This window comes from Cyprinodon tularosa, unplaced genomic scaffold (genome assembly GCF_016077235.1).
Source record: "Cyprinodon tularosa strain WSP-4 unplaced genomic scaffold, ASM1607723v1 ctg278, whole genome shotgun sequence".
Lineage (NCBI taxonomy): Eukaryota > Metazoa > Chordata > Actinopteri > Cyprinodontiformes > Cyprinodontidae > Cyprinodon > Cyprinodon tularosa.
This window is the reverse complement of record NW_024038983.1, coordinates 160,677-181,038: the sequence shown is the minus strand read 5'-3', so window position 1 is coordinate 181,038 and position 20,362 is coordinate 160,677. Positions and strand designations below refer to the sequence as shown.

Here is a 20,362-nt window from a genome sequence, read left to right as displayed (position 1 = left end):
TACTTACCTGACCAAATCAATATCCCTGAAGTTCAATTAACTTGATGCTATACTCTGATTACAAAGTGTTCCTTTAATTTTTTTCAGTCTATAAAAGTTATGGGGGGGAAAAATCACTCTACTAGAAATGCTCTTAGACTTCAGCGTGCAAAGACTCTGTTCTTTCTAAATCACCAGAATTAAGCATTTGTTCTTCCCACATCTCCTCTAAAAGAAACAGGCTTTAACAGCGACTCTAAATCACTACATATGAGGCCTGTAGAGGGTGTAATCAAACACACCTGCAGGGGAAAATGTTAACTAATTATCAACTAATTAGTCCAAATAAGGCAGTAAATTTATTGTAAAAAAAAAAAAGTGCAGGATGAGGCTTGATTGAAAAAATAAATAAGGCCTGAAAGTTTAAATGTCTTGATAAAAAACAGTCAAACAAAATGCAGCAAAGTAAGTTTATATGTGACAGAAAAAAAAAGATTATTCTCTTATATTAAATTTGCAAACTAATATTAAATTTGTACACACATTGAAAAAGAACAATGTTATATCATCTTAAGACTAAATGGGCCTGCCTTAGGTCTTTCCTTACTCCCAGGTTTAAGCTTTACTATTTTTTTTATCTCCTAATTAAATTTAAACTGCTCCTCGCAGGCCTTATGTTAGATGATGCAAATAAATATCCACATGGTCCTACACGCACAGAGGCAGCTCAGCTGATGTGGTGGAAAAGCATTACTTCAAATTAATATTTTATTCTTGCAGCATTATGTCACTGAAACTAAAATATATCCCTTTATCTGAGCATGTTTTGGGGAGGGTCTTCAGCTCGCCACTCAGGCTTCTGTCTGGTCAACACTTTGGGTTTACTCAGCTTTATGTCCTGGTAAGTTTAGATGTTGGTTTTTATGTTAAATCTGGTCGGTCCATCATAGTCTATAGTCCAGAAAATTGGGCTGTGTTTGGTTGGTCTGATTTTGTCCCAATAATAGACGTTTAAAATACAATGCAAACCCATCTATCGTCTTTTCAACAATCTGAAAATTGCAGCTTTTCACATTTTCAACCAAACATAGACGTTGTTTGGTCGTAAATTATATAATCTGTTCAACCAATGTTTGCTCGGTGGGCATGTCATCTAAAACAACCAGGCCCACAATACAGTACAGTGGATCCTCCACTGTACTGTATTGTTATTGGAGATGAGGTCCTTTTCCAAATATTCTGGATTTATTTTACAATCGATCAAAGCAGCATCGTTTCAGTGGAGAAAAACTTTTCCCTGACATTTCCTCCATAACATCAGTGTTATGGAATACCAATTATGTGTGGAATACCACACTATTTTTTGAAAGCCTTTTTCTTCCTTTTCTTCACCGTGGGTGGTGGGAGGAAATACCTGGAACTGCCCCCTTCCCTCATGGACCCCTTTCTCAAAACTGATCGCATCTAAAAAGCAAAGTTTTGTGACATTTTTAAGATATGTTGGGGAATCTGAGTCTCCTAGATTAAATTTAAAACAATCATTTCCAGATCTTTACTAAATTTCACCCGGAGAAAATGAAGGTTTTATTTAAAGATGAATGTTTTTTGTTTTTTTTCCCAAGGTCATGAATAATTTATATGGATGATGCTGCTTCATTTAACGAATGATCCAATAAGGCTTAGCTCCTGTCTCTCTTTCACCCGCTCTTCATGTCGATATTTCTCGCTGCTCTGCTCATAGAAACGTGAGAATCTAAATAAAAAACTTTACATTCACTTGTGCTGCTTTTTATATCTGCTTATGGTTTATTATTGCAAAATAAACTGCTTGATGTGACAAAATAAGGTCAGGACATTTCCAGATCTTGTCCTGCAGGGGGCGATATTATGTTACACTATAGCTGCTGTAGGCTTTCTGCTATTGCCATTGGTTATTTGAGGATCTGATCAAACTGCTTCAGACTGATCAAACCCCCTCATAAGATTATTTAGTTGTTGTTTTTTTTTAAGACATCCTCATCCAGCTGTGGAGTTAGCTTTATTCTCGTTTAATGCTTTTATTAGAAATGTTTTTATCAGTACTGGGTCTTATTGTTACTTAGATTCTTTTTCCTAAGGTTTGTGGAGTTCCTCTCTAGTAAAAAAAGAGACAGGTTTTTATTTGATGTTTCTTGTGAATCCTTTGAAATAAAAACATTTTAATTTGTAGCTGTCAGTCCTGGTTTCTTTAAGCAGATAACTATGGAAGGTAAAATGTGATTCTGTTGAAAGTTTTCTACGTCTGAAGGCCGATAAAAGGGGCATTTATTCTGCACCTTTTAAGTTTGTTTTTTTCTCCTCTTTACCTGGTTTCTGTTTATTTGAACCCACATGCAAACAGGCTCCCTCATTATCATGTCAGGGCTGTCACACTGTTCAATACGCAGAGGAGAGCCAGAAGAGCCTTCCTAAAAGCCTGGAGGCTTTTTGTCTGGGTAAAAGAAAATACATCTAAAATTGTTCTGTTTAAAAGGTTTATTTCCACTGCTGGTCGTTCTAAGAGGATGACGGTACATTTTAGAGCATTTGCTTTAAGTCACTATAGAATAGCTGCTACCAGCAGAGATCAACTCTGTCGTCTTCCCTCCAAAATCCAAGAGACTTTCACCAGGGTCATGTCTGGTCTCCTCCCAGGAGAGCAGCTCAGCTCAGTCTGCAGGGCATGTCTGGGTCCTCTGCAAACACATGCACAGGAAATCACTATGGCAACCATAGCCAGCTGTAGTGAGAAGCTGCAGCTCAGAGAAGAGTCTAAAAGTAAGCTGAGGCCTTTTGCTCCAATGCAGAATCCTCCATCAGCTCATTAACCGGAGCCAGAAACCCAGACTTCTCATGTTAATGATTACAAATATGATCCATGATCAGTTTATCTAACTGCAGCTCAAGAGTCTCCAGTTTGTCAGTATTTTCAATTAAATAATGGGAATCCAACAAAATGACCAGAAAATTTATAAAAGTGCTGAAATTCAGATTCTTTATATTTCCTATATTTTCACATTCCAAAATTTTGATTACACTGCATCAACTCCTTCAAAATGACGCCCATTTGAATAATCAAACCTTCTTCTTTCACATAAAATCCATTTCTGAATCCCAACCCTTCTTTCCTCTGCCTAACCGAATATTTGCCACAGCTAAAATGAGCTAATGTTTCCAGACTGTTCAGGGGCCTTAGGTTCATAGTCATCATCAGTGATTAAGGTATGATCCTCTGGAGGCCGGGGTCAGAGGTCAGGACACTTCAACCAGACACTCATTTGTTATGGGTGATCCCTTCTGTCCAATGGGGCACCGGTCCCAGAAAAGAAATCTCCCGACACAAAGCAGAACAAAGTGAGAACGACTGCATTTTATAAAATTATGTTTTCTTTAATAGGCTGAAGACCAAAAAAATGCATCCAGAAACATCTTCATATAAACTTCACAGTACAACGATTTCTAGATGATGTCAAAATAAAGACAAATCAGTTCCAAAACATCAAAAACTGTACCTATTTCTAAAGTAAAAAGTATTTAATGCGAGAGAAATAAAAAGCAATCCATCCAATATCTAAAATGTTTCACCCGTCTAGTGTTGAAATAAAACCAAATGTGTTTACATTGACAAACAAACAGGGAGAGTTTGAAGAGACTGATGATCCCTGAGCTCTCAGGCACTTCGGTTAAAACAAAGAAACTCTTCAGTGTTTTGGCCTTCAGGCACAAATATAAACCAAGTTTGTTTTGCCTGAACTCAACATTTTCAACATCCATGCAAAAAAACTCAAAAACTGCAAGAAAATAAACGGTTAGCACTCTGAAATCGGTTCTTTAAGGGAAACGGAGTCCCTTAAGCAAAATATCTCCTCTTCCAAATTGGAAGTACAAAAACCTGCATTAGTCCCATTAAATACTTGAAGATCAGCAGATCTTTCCATAAAACACTGTTTCAGACGCTAGACTAAAGCTGCAGCAGAAGCTCCTTCAATGTAGCTGGGGATGGTAGGCCTGTACAGGAAAGTGTGAGAAGGTTAGCTGCTCAGTCCGCTATGACGACGGTAGCAGATCAGATTCAGAACTATTAATCACTGTGTTTAAAATAAGAAAACTAAATTCTTTAAAGCCATTTAGAGCAGCAACAGCAGGTTTTTTTTCTGGGTTCACAGACATATCAGGTAAGAAAATAGCACATCACATTATAAAAACAAAGCAACCAAAGCAGTTTTATGATTAACTGCCACTCTCATAAGCCTATGCTAATTAACATTACCAGATTCTCCGGTTTTCAATGTCTGTTGGGTTAAAAAAAAAAAAAAAAGGTAAAACATTGATATTAATTACCATACTAAAAGGCAACTATGTCCATGCAAGCTGGAGTTCATGCATCAAATTTTCTAGATAAAAAAAGGGAAAACAATGCAGTGATAGAAAGAAAATGGCTGATTTTAAGACTATTTATTGAACATGATCTGATCATTAACTCTTTTTGAGATCAAGGGATACTTTGTTGATTCAGAGTACAATTTAGCTTTGTGATTAGGACTTTCAAACCAAATCTAAATCCTCTTCACTAAGTAAAAAGACTTGAATCCTGAGCTGGTTTCTTCAGTTCAGGGTTGCTCCATTTCTTACTCTTGGCCTTACGATGCACAGAATAGTGTCTGATGTTGTAACATTAGAATACTTAACTTTACAATAACAATGAAACCAGTTTTAAATATAAAGGCATTAGAAGTTTTTTTACATTGAAAAATATGTCTTTGCAAGAATAACATCAGCATCTATAGTTATGCTGCTATAGGCTTACACTGCTGGAGGACATAGGACCCCTTTTCATCTTTCTGCTTCATTCTTTCACTATTTTCCCATTCTGAAGTATTTCTTAGTTCAATCTCTAACATTATGCTCTCTCTGTTTTTTCTCATTATAGTAGCTTCATCTGGTCTGTTCCTGTTTGGCTGTGACTCCATTTTGGAGAGAAATATCAGCTGTGCTGCTGCCATCAACACCTTTGTTTATAAATGATGGAGCTTGGCCTGTTTTTTAGTGTAGTCCTGATTCACTGACTGTTGCTAACTGTATGTGCTCTCTGCATCCTCTGATATGGGAGCTGGCTCGGAGCTCGTCTGCGTGGCTGTGTGTTTCCTGGACGGGGCCGCCTGTGGAGCTGGTTTACAGTTGCCTTTTGTATCTATGCTTCTTTTTCTATGTCTGCTTCTGTCTCCTTGAATCACAGTGGGCCTCGGCAGATGGCCGCTCAAACTGAGCCTGGTTCTGCTGGAGGTTTCTTCCTGTTAAAATTTAGTTTATCCTCTCCACTGTCGCTACAAGCAGGCTTGGTGTGAGGGATTACCTTCGAGTTAATGCAATCAGCTGGTTATCATTAGATAGAAAACTTTGAACGAATCTGACAACATGATCTTGTTGAATTGTCTCTGTAAAGTGCCTTGAGGTGAAATGTGTTGTGAATTGGTGCAATATAAATAAACTGAATTGAATTTATTGCCATTAGGCTGAAAAAAAATCCTTTCCCCTTTAAGTGATCCAACTACTTTTCAGCATAAATATTGGCCTTATCTACTGAGGTCAGCTCTTTTCTGTATGATAGAGTTTAATGTTTTTATTTTTATTTTAGCATATAAACAAAAATAAATATTATGAACACTGTAATTAAGTTAAATTCTACATACCATATAGTTATGTTATTTTATTCAGGGTAAAGGCCTTCTTGAAGTTGCCACATTTTATCTATTAGGAAAAGAAGGTAAAAACTGTATTTGATTAGTAAAGTAACCTCTGAGGTGCATAAATTTATAGCTCTTTCATTAAATGAGCTAAGATTGTTTTCCCACCGCTTTGAATTGGGTTAAAAAGGGAGGAAACATGAAAGTATTCCTCCAAATGCCCAAATGATTCTTCCTTTACTAAATCTGCCGCTACAAAATAAATGCATGATAAACAAGCTTTCTTTGTAATAAAAGCTCCAGTTCCTTCAGTATATTTGCACGTCTGATGCTGGAAGCCTGCTGGTCGATACAGCAAAGTTTTCCAAAAACCACAGTCAGTCTGTGGTTCTGGCTTCTTGTCACTTGCCCCTTTTTCTGTCTGCAGGCATCCAGTCCAGCAGCATCTTTTACACGGAGAGCTTGGTGTGATTTGCAGAGACATGCATCCTGTCCTCCAGGTTCTTCAGTTCTGCATCAGGTACTGATGGAAGTAGATGCCAAACAGGGAGCTGATCACTTGGCAGGCAGCCACCCACCAAGTGAGAAAGGCAAAGAGACCACGCAGAAATATAGGAGTGAGGACAGACCGCAGCGCAGCGAACGCCTCCAGAAGATGTGCTACGGTGGCCTGGATGTCCTCCTCCATGTCTTCCATCCCTTCTTCGTCCTCATCCAGACCACCGGACGCTACAGGCGCTGCTGTGGGGAGGACCAGCGCTGGCGTCACTCCCGGAGTTTCCTCGTTATCAAAACACCAGGAGTAGTTCCCTAGAAAATAAAGTCAGAGCGTAAAAAAAAAGGAGTCATCTACTAATGTTCATTACTCAAGTAGATGCATACCTCCTTTTGTTTAAAAACACTGTAATAGAAGTTAGAGCATCAACTTAAGCTTTTTAACAAAGTAAAAGTGTAAATCTACCATTTTTTAAAACTACTTAAAATATCAAAGTAAAAGTAATACAGGAAATAATGTTAGGAATAGATTCTTTCAACCTCATACAGGTTACTGCACTACTCTATTAAAGGAACATTTTCTACAATTCTGGATAACTTCCTTAGACTTAATTTTCTTCGTTATACATTTTTGTAACTAATGGTAACAGTATCAAATTTAACTTTGCATTATCTTGAAAAACCTATTTATTTTGTATATGTAGTGAACAACAAGTTGGGGCAGCACCAAGTCCAACCACAAAGAAATTAACTATCTGAATGAAACGTATTATTTTGATGGTTTTTAATTGTTTTAAGTACAAACAGATGATAAAGAAAATAGGCTTAAGTGAAACAAAACTAAAAAGTCTGTTTTTAAAATGTAAAGAGTAGAAAGTGGAGATAATTTCAAAAAAATTTAAAGCCAGACATATCGTACAATTGTTTGCCTTTTTCGGGCCGATTTTTCAGTTCCGATCAGGAATCGTAAGTTCAGGAAAAAAAATTAAAATGTTTTAGATTCAGTCGGTCGTCGTGACATGTTTGTAGGTAAACCCTGCTGTTGAAGCAGAGCTACGGGCCGATTTACAAGAACCTCAAGCACTGCGCATGCGCAAACAAGGGAGTCCTTCTTCTTCTTCTCCCAGATTGACAAGTCCGACCAGCGCCATCTCTCAGCGCTGAGTCCAATGTGAGGTTTTTGGATGTGCAGTGTGAGCAGGTAGATCACATGAGAGCGTTGGCCACAGTGTGAGAACATGCATTGCGAGCTGTGAACTTATAAACTCTGTGGTTTGGTTGTACAGTATGAGCTGTAGCCGAGTACGATGAAAATATCACACACTGTATGTCCAGCTTAAGGAGTAGATATAAAAAGTTATCTAAAAATGATTAATCCACTAAAGTACAGAAAATTACTACTTAAGTAAACATAAAGTAATTGTTACTTAACACCTCTGCTTAGAAACAGTCACGATGTTGAATTAACAAGTGAGCATGAAAGGCCTTTTTCAGAGGCCGTATTTTACCTACCAAGCACCTTCAGCGCCAAAGTGGAGAAGAGGATGAGCAGAATAGGAACTAAATACTGGAGTGTAACCACAGATAGGTAGCAAAACACTCGTGTGACCTGAAATAAAGAAAAAATATTTCATGAAGAGGGAAGCAAAAGTAAACACTTCACTTTACTAATGATTGAGAACAAGCAGTGACCTTCCTCTGGATATCAATGGCAGCAATACGTCCCGCCTCCTTCCTCATCTGCTCCACCCACTTCTGAGCCAGGTTCAGGTAGGCCTGCAGGTGGTACCGGGTCAGTCCCAGCCGCAGCACACACAGCGCCACGATGATCCACAGTCGCACGCTGTCAAATGCTTCACTGCTCACACTGCAACAGGAAGGAGGTAACATTTCTTACTATTCACCGCCTCCATCAGGAGGATCGACCACAGCTGTTCACTTACAGAGTGACAGAAGTCTTTCCCATCGGTGCATTGGCCAAAAAGTCTCTAGCAATTGGTTTCACCCACAGAACCAACACGACCACAGGAGATAAGAAACTCAGGTGAAGCAGAATCCTGCAGAAGGACATTAGAGCAATCAGGTAAACCCTGCAGCTGTAAGAAGAGTTAAAGGCTGTTTTTTTGTATAAGAGTTCTTACTGGATGAGCGGGCGATCAGAGTTCATCTGTACAGCATCTAGATGGGTCTGGGCCAGCCTGAGTCCAGGGAAGGCCAGGAGGGAACCAATGTAAGCGCAGACAGCAGCCAAGCCCAGCTTCACGCTCAGCTTAGTCACTGGGATTCTGTTATGGAAACAGCCAGAGGATGGCGTCCTTTAAACCGTCTCACATCTAGACAGGCCAGTTCTCTGCTAAAACACTGCAGGTGCTTTGCCTCCATGCACAGATACTCACGACCAATCGGCATAGCCCTGCTGTTTAGCAAATGTTTCCAGGTTGTCAAACAGGTTGGAGAAGCCGGACTCCAGTCCAAACTCCAGGTAGTCCTCCCTGACCACCAGCACCAGCATCGCCACTAGCAGAGACAGGAAACCAAAGGCGAGACACACGGAGCGCTCGCCGCCTTCCTCCGAGCGGAAGTAGTGACTCATGAGAGTCTGAAGGGCCTTTCTGAAGGTTAATGGTTAAAGAGGAGCAAACAGGTGGACTTGATTCCATGAATAGGTCACCGTGTCGCTTCTAGGGCTGCAACTGATGATTATTTTGCAAATCCATTTATCTGTCAATTATTTTTTTGATTAAGCCATTAATAATCAGATAACCAACAGTTCCTTAAAGAATACTTTTTACAAACTGAAACCATTCGAAACTAAATCTCTTCCACTTGAGGAGTTCTGAATAGAGCAGATCTACACACTAAAGTTTTTTTTTTTCTTAAAATGCAAAATATTTATATTTTTACAATTTTGGTATAATTACTGCTCTAAGTGTGTTTCTCTGTCAGATAAAGGCCTGTTTTAGAGTTTACATACTCCAATTACTAAATTAGTTGATGATTATTGAAATAATTGATTAATCATGATTAATCCGATTAATTGTTTCAGTCCTAGATGCTTCACATTTTTATTTCAAGAATCTAAACTAAAACTTAAAACCCTTTAAATACTCAGTTATCTTAGGAGACATTTTTAAGGAAGACACACAGATGGACACGTTACCTTTACAGAAAGCGCTAAATAAAACACTGCAAATAAAAGAAATCTAAAAATGCTCCATTCTTAGAAAACATTTTACAGGGTTCCTACGGCGTGAGGGAAGTTCAATTTAAGACTTTTTAATGGCACTTGAAATAAAAAGTTAAGACTAATTTAAAGGAATAGTACACCCAAAACATGATTAGCCTTCATTTTCTACTCACCCCCATGCTGAACAACACTCTGGAGTACTTTTTTGATATCTCAAATGCATCTGGAGATCTGGGAGGCTTCTTGCTGTCTGCTGACATTCAAATAATGGAGGGTATGGTGCCCAAGGCAGAAAGGTCCATAAAAGTCCACAAAAAACATGTCAATATTCCTCCATACTGCTCGTCCAATGTATTCCAAGTGTCCTGAGTGGGTAGCATCCATAATTTACTCAAAACGAAGTCATTTAGAATGTTTTTAGAGCATAAACAGTAGTGTATAGGATTTCCTAAAAGCGTGTTCACGAGTCTATGGAAACCGCGGCAGACCAAACCAGATGAAAGTGCGCATTCAGCTCGGCAAAGAACTCGTGCTCTTCCTCAACACTGAAGTCCTCAGACATTTTTCTTTCGTTGTTTCTTCTTTGCACAGGTAAACAGCACATTTCTTCTTCTACGCTTGCATTATCGGCAGAGCAGACGCTGAATGCGCACTTTCATCTGGTTTGGTCTGCCGCGGTTTCCGTAGACTCGTGAACGCGCTTTTAGAAAATCCTATACACTACTGTTTATGCTCTAAAAACATTCTAAATGACTTCATTTCGAGTAAATTCTGGATGCTACCCACTCAGGACACTTGGAATACATTGGACGAGCAGTATGGAGGAATATTGACACGTTTTTTGTGGACTTTTATGGACCTTTCTGCCTCGGGCGCCATAGACCTCCATTATTTGAATGTCAGCAATTCAATTCAATTCAGTTTATTTATATAGCGCCAAATTCACAACACATGTCATCTCAAGGCACTTTACAGTTCAACCAGATCAAATTGATACAAAGTTTTCTATCTAAGGAAAACCAGTTGATTGCATTGACTCATTGACTCAAATACAATCCCCCACACTAAGCATGCTTGTAGCGACAGTGGAGAGGAAAAACTCCCTTTTAACAGGAAGAAACCTCCAGCAGAACCAGGCTCAGTGTGAGCGGCCATCTGCCGAGGCCGACTGGGGTTCAAGGAGACAGAAGCAGAGATACAAAAAGCAGCTGTAAAAGGCGGCCCCGTCCAGGAAACACACAGCCAGGCAGACGAGCTCCAAGGCAGCTCCCATGCCAGAGGACGAAGAAAGCACATCCACTCAGTCACGGTCAGAGAAACAGGACCACACTGGAAAACAGGCCGATCTCCAACATCTATAAACAAGGGTGTTGATAGAAGCAGCACAGCTGATGTTTCTTTCCAGGATGACGTCACAGCCAAACAGGAACAGACGAGGCAAAGCTACTCTGAGGAAAAGCAGAGAGAGCAGAAGGTTAGAGATTGAACTAACAGATTCTGCAGAATAGGAGAACAGAGAGAGAATGAAGCAGAATGATGAAATGGGGGTCCCTATGTCCTCCAAAAGTCTAAGCCTATAGCAGCATAACTATATAGATAGCTCAGGATAACCTGAGCCACTCTAACTATAAGCTTTATCAAAAAGGAAAGTTTTAAGCCTAGCCTTAAAAGTAGACAGGGTGTCTGCCTCACGGACTAAAACTGGTAGTTGGTTCCACAGGAGAGGAGCCTGATAACTAAAAGATCTGCCTCCCATTCTACTTTTAGAAATTCTAGGAACCACTAGTAAACCTGCAGATTGAGAGCGAAGTGCTCTGTTAGGAACATAAGGAACAATCAGATCTCTGATATAAGATGGAGCTTGGCCATTTAAGGCTTTATATGTGAGAAGGAGGATTTTAAATTCTATTCTTGATTTAACAGGAAGCCAATGAAGAGAAGCCAGGATAGGCGAGATATGATCTCTCTTTTTAATTTTCATTAGAACTCTGGCTGCAGCATTTTGGATCAGCTGAAGGCTTTTAACTACAGTTTGTGGACTTCCTGATAGTAAAGAATTACAATAGTCCAGCCTTGAAGTAACAAATGCATGGACTAGTTTCTCAGCATCACCCCTGGACAGGATATTTCTAATTTTTGCAATGTTCCTCAGATGAAAGAAGGAAATTCTAGAAACCTCCTTGATATGGGATTTAAATGACAGGTCCTGATCAAAAACAACACCAAGATTTTTTACTTTATTATCTGAAATCAGTTTAATCCCATCCAAATGAAGTGACTGGCTAATCAGTTTCTTTTTCAGAGACTCTGGTCCAAAGACTATAACTTCTGTTTTGTCTGCATTCAGAAGCAGAAAGTTAAGAGTCATCCAGGTTTTTATGTCTTCAAGACATGCCTGTAATCTATGTAATGGGTTAGCTTCATCTGGATTTATAGACAGATATAGCTGGGTATCATCAGCATAACAGTGGAAATTAATCCCATGCTGTCTAATAATTCTACCAATTGGGAGCATGTATAAAGTAAAGAGAATTGGTCCTAGCACTGATCCCTGTGGTACTCCACAGGTAACCTTTGAGCGTGTTGAAGATCTATCATTAACATGAACAAACTGAATTCGATCAGATAGATAAGATTTAAACCAGTCTAGTGCTGTTCCTTTAATTCCAACAAAATATTCAAGTCTTTCTAAAAGAATATTATGGTCAACTGTATCAAATGCAGCACTAAGATCCAACAGGACGAGCACAGATACAAGTCCATTATCTGAGGCCATGAGAATATCATTAGTGACTTTCACCAGAGCTGTTTCAGTGCTATGATGAGCTCTAAAGCCAGACTGAAACTCTTCAAAAAGTTCATTATGGTGGAAGTGATCGCAAACTTGTTTGGCAACTACTTTCTCAAGAATTTTGGATAAGAAAGGAAGATTGGATATAGGTCTATAATTGACCAAGTCATCTGGGTCAAGAGACGGTTTCTTAAGCAGAGGTTTAATTACAGCAACCTTAAAAGCTTTAGGTACATATCCCTGTAACAGAGATAGATTAATCACATCTAAAATGGAGGAGGAGATCAAAGGGAATACCTCCTTAAATAACCTGGTTGGAACTGGATCTAACATACAAGTTGAAGGCTTAGATGAAGACAATAAGTCTAACAAGAAGCCTCCCAGATCTCCAGATGCATTTGAGATATCAAAAAAGTACTCCAGAGTGTTGTTCAGCATGGGGGTGAGTAGAAAATGAAGGCTAACCATGTTTTGGGTGTACTATTCCTTTAACAATAAACACAAGAAAAACCGAGTAGCAACAAATTTATCTGAATGTGTATTTTAACATAAAAAATTACTTTCTGGCTCTGTAGAAATGTTTCAAATTTTGAAAAACTCCAGAGATTTGGTGCTAATGGCGCTGTTGTTGATGTGGGGGACGCAGTGTAGGCTTTGCAGAGACAAGGGAGGAACAGACCTGAGAAATACCTGCTGCTTCTCTGTAACTTCATTTTGATGCTTTTGCCGAGTTTTAATTCAGCAGCTCCGTCCTCCAAAAGACAGATTTGTCGCCAGATTCCGTCGCAGCCCAGCTATTGAATCAAATATTTGGCAGGAAATGTTTGGTTTATTAAAAAAGGTTTTATCTGTCTATGTGTAAACGGGTTTAGCTGACATTTAAGCTCAGATTCCAATATCTCTGCAGTGTGGGGACTATATGATATGAACGACGACCGTACAGCTGCTGAAGCTCCTCGAAAATGTTATTAGCACACAGAACAATAGTGAGAAGTAAAGTATCCATTCTTTGCCTGCTTTGTGTGTCAACTATAATGGTTGCTAGGCGATAGGCGTACATGCGGTGAAATGTGGAGAAGGCTGGACCTGTTGAAATCCATAGCCAAAACTCTTTCAGCCTCCTTATTTTCAAGGTTCTTGGAGGACGCAGCATCTGAAATCAAACACATCCGTAGTTTTTCACGCTTCACACGTGTTATTCCACTGCCTTGATTCACATCGTGCTTCATCTACATTCCCCAGTCCTGATTTTATTCATGCAGAAATCTCTTGGCTGGACAGACAGTTTTTTAAATTCCCCACGTTGTCCAGTGAAAAAGTTAGTGCCGCATCACCCCAATGTCTGGCCGAAACTTCAATTTTATTGGTTCTGCTATCGGGACAGAATCAATAAAGGTTCCAGTGAGCCATTCAGTAAATTATAAAAATATTATTGTCAGTTATTTTAATGTTTGATATGGATTACAAAATTAAAATCCTATTTATGATGACCTGTCAGAGTCTGATTTAAGATCTAAAGCCTTAATTTTATATTGAAAAAAATGAAATGCCTTTTAAGACTTTTTTAGGATCTGCAGGAACCCTGTCACACATCTTCTTATCTCTGTCACATATTCTAAAAGAAATATAAAACCTTCGATGCACCTTTGTTTCCACTGCCATCCATCATGTGCAGCTTTTGGAGCAAATTCAGCTGTTTTGTCATATTTATCAATTATGTTGCAGAAGGATACAGCCCAAAGAGAACGGTTAGGACGCACCAGATGGCTCCGATATTAACCTCTTTACTGGCATCTATTACACTGTAGTAACCCTCAGTGAACAGGAAGACACCCAGTGCATAAACAGCAAAATCTACGAGCCACTGGTACTCCAAGAAAAAACGCAGCACTGTCAACAGAAATCGCATAAAAACAGATGTTAGAAAGCATTTTACAAATTATACATAAGTAAGAAAGTTAGTGTTAAAATTTGCACAGCATCCCTGTGATGGATATAAAGGAATATTTATGTACCGAGAGCATCCATCACATTGACTGGAGCCTTCTCCAGCTGAAGGTCAATGTCTTTAGGCACTGTGATAGGTTTGTTCTCCCCGTTCTGTCTCCTATGAAACAAGAAAGGGCAAAAATGACTAAGTAAACATTTTATAAAAGTAGAAAACCATAAAACAACTATTTGGGGTTTTCAGCTCTAAACGTCACATTGGTGGGCTCAGATGTACGAGTGGTACAGTCAAAATGCAGGGTTTTATCGTACAGATATCGATCTATGTTCTCAAACTGTGCAACCCGACGCTTCTAATGCGACCTGCTCACACTGTACGTTTATAAACCACATCTAACTCAGCACCGCAGTGAGATGCCGCTACTCAGATACGTCTATCCGGAAGCCATGAATAGGAATATAAAGCTCACTAGAGTGAAACGACCTGCTATGGGAATTTGTGCAATTTTGTGCTGAAAGCCTTTAAAAGAAAAGGCAACGACGTATTTGGACAAAGACACGGCTGAGCGAACTTGGCTACTACAGTCTGTCAATTTTACAGACTGAACTCCATTTCACTCATTGCACCCCACCATGATTCTGTGTTTTCGTCTGAGAGGAAGAAGAAGAATCATAGTTTGTGTATGCGCACTGAGCGATTTGCCCACGACCACCTTACGACGGCCAACTGGATTTCAAACATGTTTGATTTTCTCCAGAACTCACAATTCCTGATCCAAGAGGTGGTCGTGAGAGGCTGATTGACCGTCGTTATCCCGTGTACACAATACGACGCACCAAAAAATCTGGCATGACTGGAAATCGTACGGTGTATGCCCGGCTTTGCAGGTCAGCAGGCTTTTAGGTTGCAAAGCGTACAGGCAAACACTGTACGCCCTTTACTAAAAATATCTGAAATTGTACACCCTGTTTTTGGGATGTACAGCTTTGGTATGCCCTAATTTTCCTTTGAAATACGATGGAACAAGCACGCTGCACTATTAGCAAGCAGGTAAGCTTGAAACTTTGAAAAGTTTTTGAAAACTCATCGAATGCCTGACAACTATAAGATTATTTTAGAGGATTTTTTTTTTGTTCTTTGGGACAATAATGTCCGTGTAATGGGGGAAAACAACAGCAAACTTGAATGACAGATGGGGGGGGGGGTGGGGGGTTGTGGAGTCGATACAAAATCCGTAGCAAATTTCAAGTAGATGCCGTGATTTTTTTCATGTTTCTTACAGACAATTGGAGTATTTATTTCCATAAGATCGACAATCGGAGGTTGTTTTTGGATAACGGTGAGCTTATTTTGCACTTTTTACAACTGGTATAACTGTCCTTTTTCTGTGACTCATCAGCTGACATTTACAAAATGTACTAAAATACATGAAAATGTGACGAGCTCCAGATTAGTTTTAGTATCAGCTGTATTCTTAAAGAAATAAAAGCAGCCCTGGTTGTACTTTCTCCTCTGTTGGTTTGCAGATTGTGTTGTAGTATTTGTAGACTGTTTTTTTGTTGACTGTTTTTCAAGTTGTTCAACTTGTTGCATATGTATGAATCAAGTTCAAGTTTTAATAATTAAGTTTTACCATTAGCAATAAGTTCAAGTTACACTTTCTGATTGTTTGAATTAACCTATGAAACAAAAAAAAATATCTCATGACTTCCTTATGAAATTTCCACCTCTTGTCAAGAACACATACTTCCCATTATCAAGACAAAAATAGAGTTTGAACAAAGACAAAAAGTTAGCTGCAATCCACCTCAAAATGCTGGTAATAGTGTTTCAGAGAGTCTAAGTTTCAAAATGCACTCATTGCAAAGCCTAAATATGTAATACACCAAGCTGTACACCCTATGAAATATTCCTAGCTAAAAGCCTGCAGGTGAGCTGGTTTTATTGCAGAAGAGGCAAAGGTTTTAAAGAGAAAAAATATCTCTTACCGGTCTCTTCTGTTTTGCTTGGGCATCTGTTTTCCTGCTAGCGCACACAGTTCTCCCTCTGAGGGGTGTTTGAAACGGAACAAACTGGGGGGAACACACTAAGTTAGCACAGTAAATACCAGAGGTGCATAGTGGTAGTTGAGGGAGACATTACCTGCCGTTGCAGAGGAGCCATCGTGCAAATGAGCAGTGTGGAGCCAACCTTTGCATGATGCTGGCAGCCAGCAAGCTGACCACCAGCTGAATCCCCATCAGAGCCTGTAAAATGAGCAAAGCACACAGTGACTATCTGAACCAGGAGCCTCGTGAACAGTAAGCCTAAATTTGTGATTACACCATCAGCTCTACTGTTCACTAAAAAACTATTTTCTATATTACAACAAATGAAATAGATAAAATTCAAATATTCACGTGCTTCATTAAATTTTTTTTGGCCAGTGATAATATACAAACTTTGTTCTCACTTAACTGTTTGATTTACGTAACACCAGAGATAATTAATTTTTTAATAGATTTTTGTGTTTGTAACTACCCACATGTATTTGGTACAGGGCTGCCTTAATCTGTTTAATTTTTTTCAATTAATCGAGTAATAATCTGATAGCCAAGGTTCCTTAAAGAAGAATTTTTACCAAACTAAACCAGGTTAAAGTAAAACTTTCCCAATTGAGGAGTTCTGGGTAGAGCATACTGACGGACAGAGACTTTTTTTTTCATCTCAAATGCAAAATGTTTATACATATTTTTACAATTTTGGTATAATAACTGCTCTAAGGGGGTCGCTCTTTAAGCTGAAGGCACTTCTAACAGTCTCTATTTTCCAGTTAAGGATTAATCGTTTACTGAATTAGTTGACGACTATTTAAATTATCGATTGTTTCAGCCCTGATTTGTTAACTCACAAAACTCCTCTTTTCTAAAGAACATTTTCATACCTAAATATTACAGATTTTCAACAACTTCGACATCGGTTAACATAATCTTAGTAAATCCATAATGTGGTTTTATTCACTTAGAGGAAAAACAACCTGCTCCTGTCAGTTAGGTGACCCAGCTAATGTCTGCAGGACTGAAAGGTTGAACTCCTGGATGATGCGTTCATGTGCCTTTGGAGTCATTTTGTTTGGCCTCCCAGAAAGCTTTAATCAACTGATCTGACAAGTCTAGATGACGTGCTAATACATCTCGCACAAACGTTATGATTCAACAATCGTGAGAGAGTTACCATTGATATCAGGATGAGCCTATAATGCTTGATTTCAAAAGTATTAAAGAAAAAGTCCCTTTTGCGGAAAAGGATGTCTGAAGTCGTTCTTCAACCAGAGTCACATTTAAACTGAGTAGAGACTGATGATGCAGGCTTTATTTTAACCCCTGAAAAATCACAACATTCATTAAAAACTTTTTAACGAGATGACGATCCTATAAAACAGACACTGCATGAGCTGAAAGGCCATTGGGAAATGAATGAAACTCAGCAGATGTCTGCCCAGCTAAATTTAACCTAACTCCAGCACCTGTCAGGCTGCTGCAAGCCTCCCTTAGCATCAGCTAAATGGCTAAATGCTGGCTACAAGTTCATACAGCGATATGTTAGTCAAACTATTACAGACGGCGGAGTGGGTGTAGATATATTTACCATATCCTCTGTTTTAAAAAAAACGATGAAAGAAACAGAGCTGTATCAGGAGCTTTTGTATCTGCCGCACAGTTTACAGCTGAACCAACCTACATGTGAGACTGCTAACTGACCCGGATGTAGATACGGGTTCCGAGTTAACTTCAGGTACTTCAATAAACGAAGTAAATTCGAGTTTCTGAAAGAATACGAAACAAGTCACGTGTATCAATTTCGATTTCTGGTAACAATAACATCATTACAGGCTAATATAACCATAAGAAACATCTAAAAAACAGTCTATTTATCCTGACGCTTTTTAAAACTACCACAGCCTCTTTTAAAATAACTATTTTTTTATTATATGCGTTTTTTTTGTTTGTTTTTTTTTTTAGATAACGCATCCCCTTTATATTATGCATTAATAAAAACGGCAAACCTTATGCTTGTGTTTTTAAGATTTATAATGTTAAGGATATGATAATTATGCATGGAAAATACAAACATCCGAGCTAAAGCTAAATATTTCTGATTGTCTTGAAAGGCACCACAGTGAGCTGGGACTCTGCGCACTTCTCTGCCTGATATGACCTTAAACAGGGATACGAGGTTTTAAAAATAGAATTTAGAAATTTTGTGACCAAAAGCATATTATTGCTTTTTTGTTATAAAAACAAATTGTAACACCTGATATATCAACATGTTTATATATCTAGTATTTAAAGTATCAAGCAAAAATTTACTTTATTAAAGAGAACAAAGTACTACTACATTACAATTTTAATAAACAGTGACCAACAACAGAAGAAACAAGCAAAACAAAAAGCGTCACAATGTTGTCTCATTGACAAAATGATGACTGAACAGATGTTCACCTCTTTTAAAATGTACTTGATTACAGTTCATTTGTGTATTTAAAATAAATAATTCTAATTAAACAATTCTAAGTCTTTTTTCCTCACAGCTTAGCAGGGGTGTCAAAAGTACACACATTTGTTACTTAAGTAGAAGTATAGATACTGCAGTATAAAAACACTCTGGTAAAAGCTGAAGTATCAACTTGACCTCTTTACTGAAGTAAAAGTGAAAAAGTATGTGCTCCAAAAACTACTTAAAGTATAAAAGTATAAAGTAACCTTTAAAAAAACAGCCAGATGCCACTATATGAATTGAAATCTAAATTTTTCGACTATCTTGAAAATTTCTTTGAGATAGGACCAAGGATGAGGGAGGTCTGGTTGGTCTCCGTCTCCATCTCCCGATACGCTCTCGCCTGTGTCCGACCTTTCAGACATTTCAACATCTTTTTCTGAATGCGACATTGTAGCATGGCATAGACAATTTACGTTTGCAGTTTGAAGAACACCTGCTTGCTTCTGATGATAAATTCTTTTGGCATCTTCATAAATTTGATGAATACCTGACCAATGAGTATTTGCGTTATTTGACATATGCAATTACACTAGTTTTTTACTAGATGTTGATGGCGCCAATGATCTGCATTGGATGGTGCACATGACCTGAAATAAATATTTTAAACATTAAACCGAAGCCAAGAGTAACAAGTGACGTTTTTTTTTTTTTTATGTAAGGAATAGAAAGTACAGATACTTGTGTGAAAATTTAATGAGTAGAAGTCAGAAGTAGGAAGAAAAATAAGTAATGGAGTAAAGTATAGATACCTAACAAGTGTACTTAATTACAGTAACAAAGTATTTGTACTTTGTTATTGGACACCTCTGCAGCTAAGCATCCAAATCTGGAAATTAATGCTGAAATAGTTCAACAAATATACACAGCATTGTCTCATTACAGATCTAAACAACTGCAGTTTCATTTTTTTTTTTTTTTTGGATAATAATTTAATCTGCTTGTATTTGTGCAGAAATCTTGCTTATTTTCCACCATATACTGTATATGAAATCTTGCCTATTTTCCACCATGATTGTTTACAATTCAGATGCTAGGATTCCCTGCATTTTTCTTTCTCCTTTTGTGTCTCATAGTTGAAGGGGGCGTATGATAAAAAGAATTACAGACCCCTCTCATCATTCTAACTGGGAGGTTGCACAATCAGTGGCTGACTAAATATGTTTTTGTCCCATTGTGTCACAAATGTGATAAACTTATATATTAGATATTAACCTTTTTTAAGACATGCATAACATCAATGTCCTTGCAATTTCCGCATTGTGTTGAAAAAAAGTGCCAAAAATGTAAAACATTTGGTGCAAAAAACACAATTAAAGATTTTTTAATGGGGAGCAAAATAGTAGCAGAAGAGTTTATGATGGTTTTAGAAAAGACTTCAAATCCAACAGATTAAACTGGGAGCGGAAAAGGTGTTTTGACAGAAAGGCAAATCAATCAAAGAGTTTGTTTTAAAAAAGGATGAATCGTCCTTCAACACCATGACTCTTGGTCAAGGTGTCAAACATCAGCTGGATGCTGATGAGCTTTAAAGCCCCAAGGAAAGAATGACAAACCCTGACTGTTGATCAAACATTTTCCAAATAACTCAGTCTGCTTCTCAGTCATCCAGGACTTCAAGCTAGGTCCCATTCTTACACAAGAACAAAGATATCAGCTTTATAGAAAACAAATGAAATCTGTCACTAAAGCTGTATTGTTGATGATAGAAAGGCTGTAGGGGT

At 38.3% G+C, this 20,362-nt stretch overlaps 1 protein-coding gene across 1 annotated transcript; it reads right to left on the bottom strand.

Annotated features, from left to right (window-relative positions):
• Nucleotides 1-5,626: 5,626 nt before the first annotated feature.
• On the bottom strand, nucleotides 5,627-17,857 carry tmem161a (transmembrane protein 161A). Its single transcript, XM_038290286.1, has 11 exons — nucleotides 17,730-17,857; nucleotides 16,245-16,348; nucleotides 16,091-16,174; nucleotides 14,170-14,261; nucleotides 13,888-14,044; nucleotides 8,573-8,788; nucleotides 8,318-8,461; nucleotides 8,120-8,233; nucleotides 7,869-8,043; nucleotides 7,689-7,785; nucleotides 5,627-6,491 (listed from the first exon to the last, which is right to left on the bottom strand). Exons 1-11 carry the CDS (start codon nucleotides 17,730-17,732, stop codon nucleotides 6,187-6,189), a joined length of 1,491 nt encoding a protein of 496 aa, XP_038146214.1. The 5' UTR covers nucleotides 17,733-17,857; the 3' UTR covers nucleotides 5,627-6,186.
• Nucleotides 17,858-20,362: the final 2,505 nt, after the last annotated feature.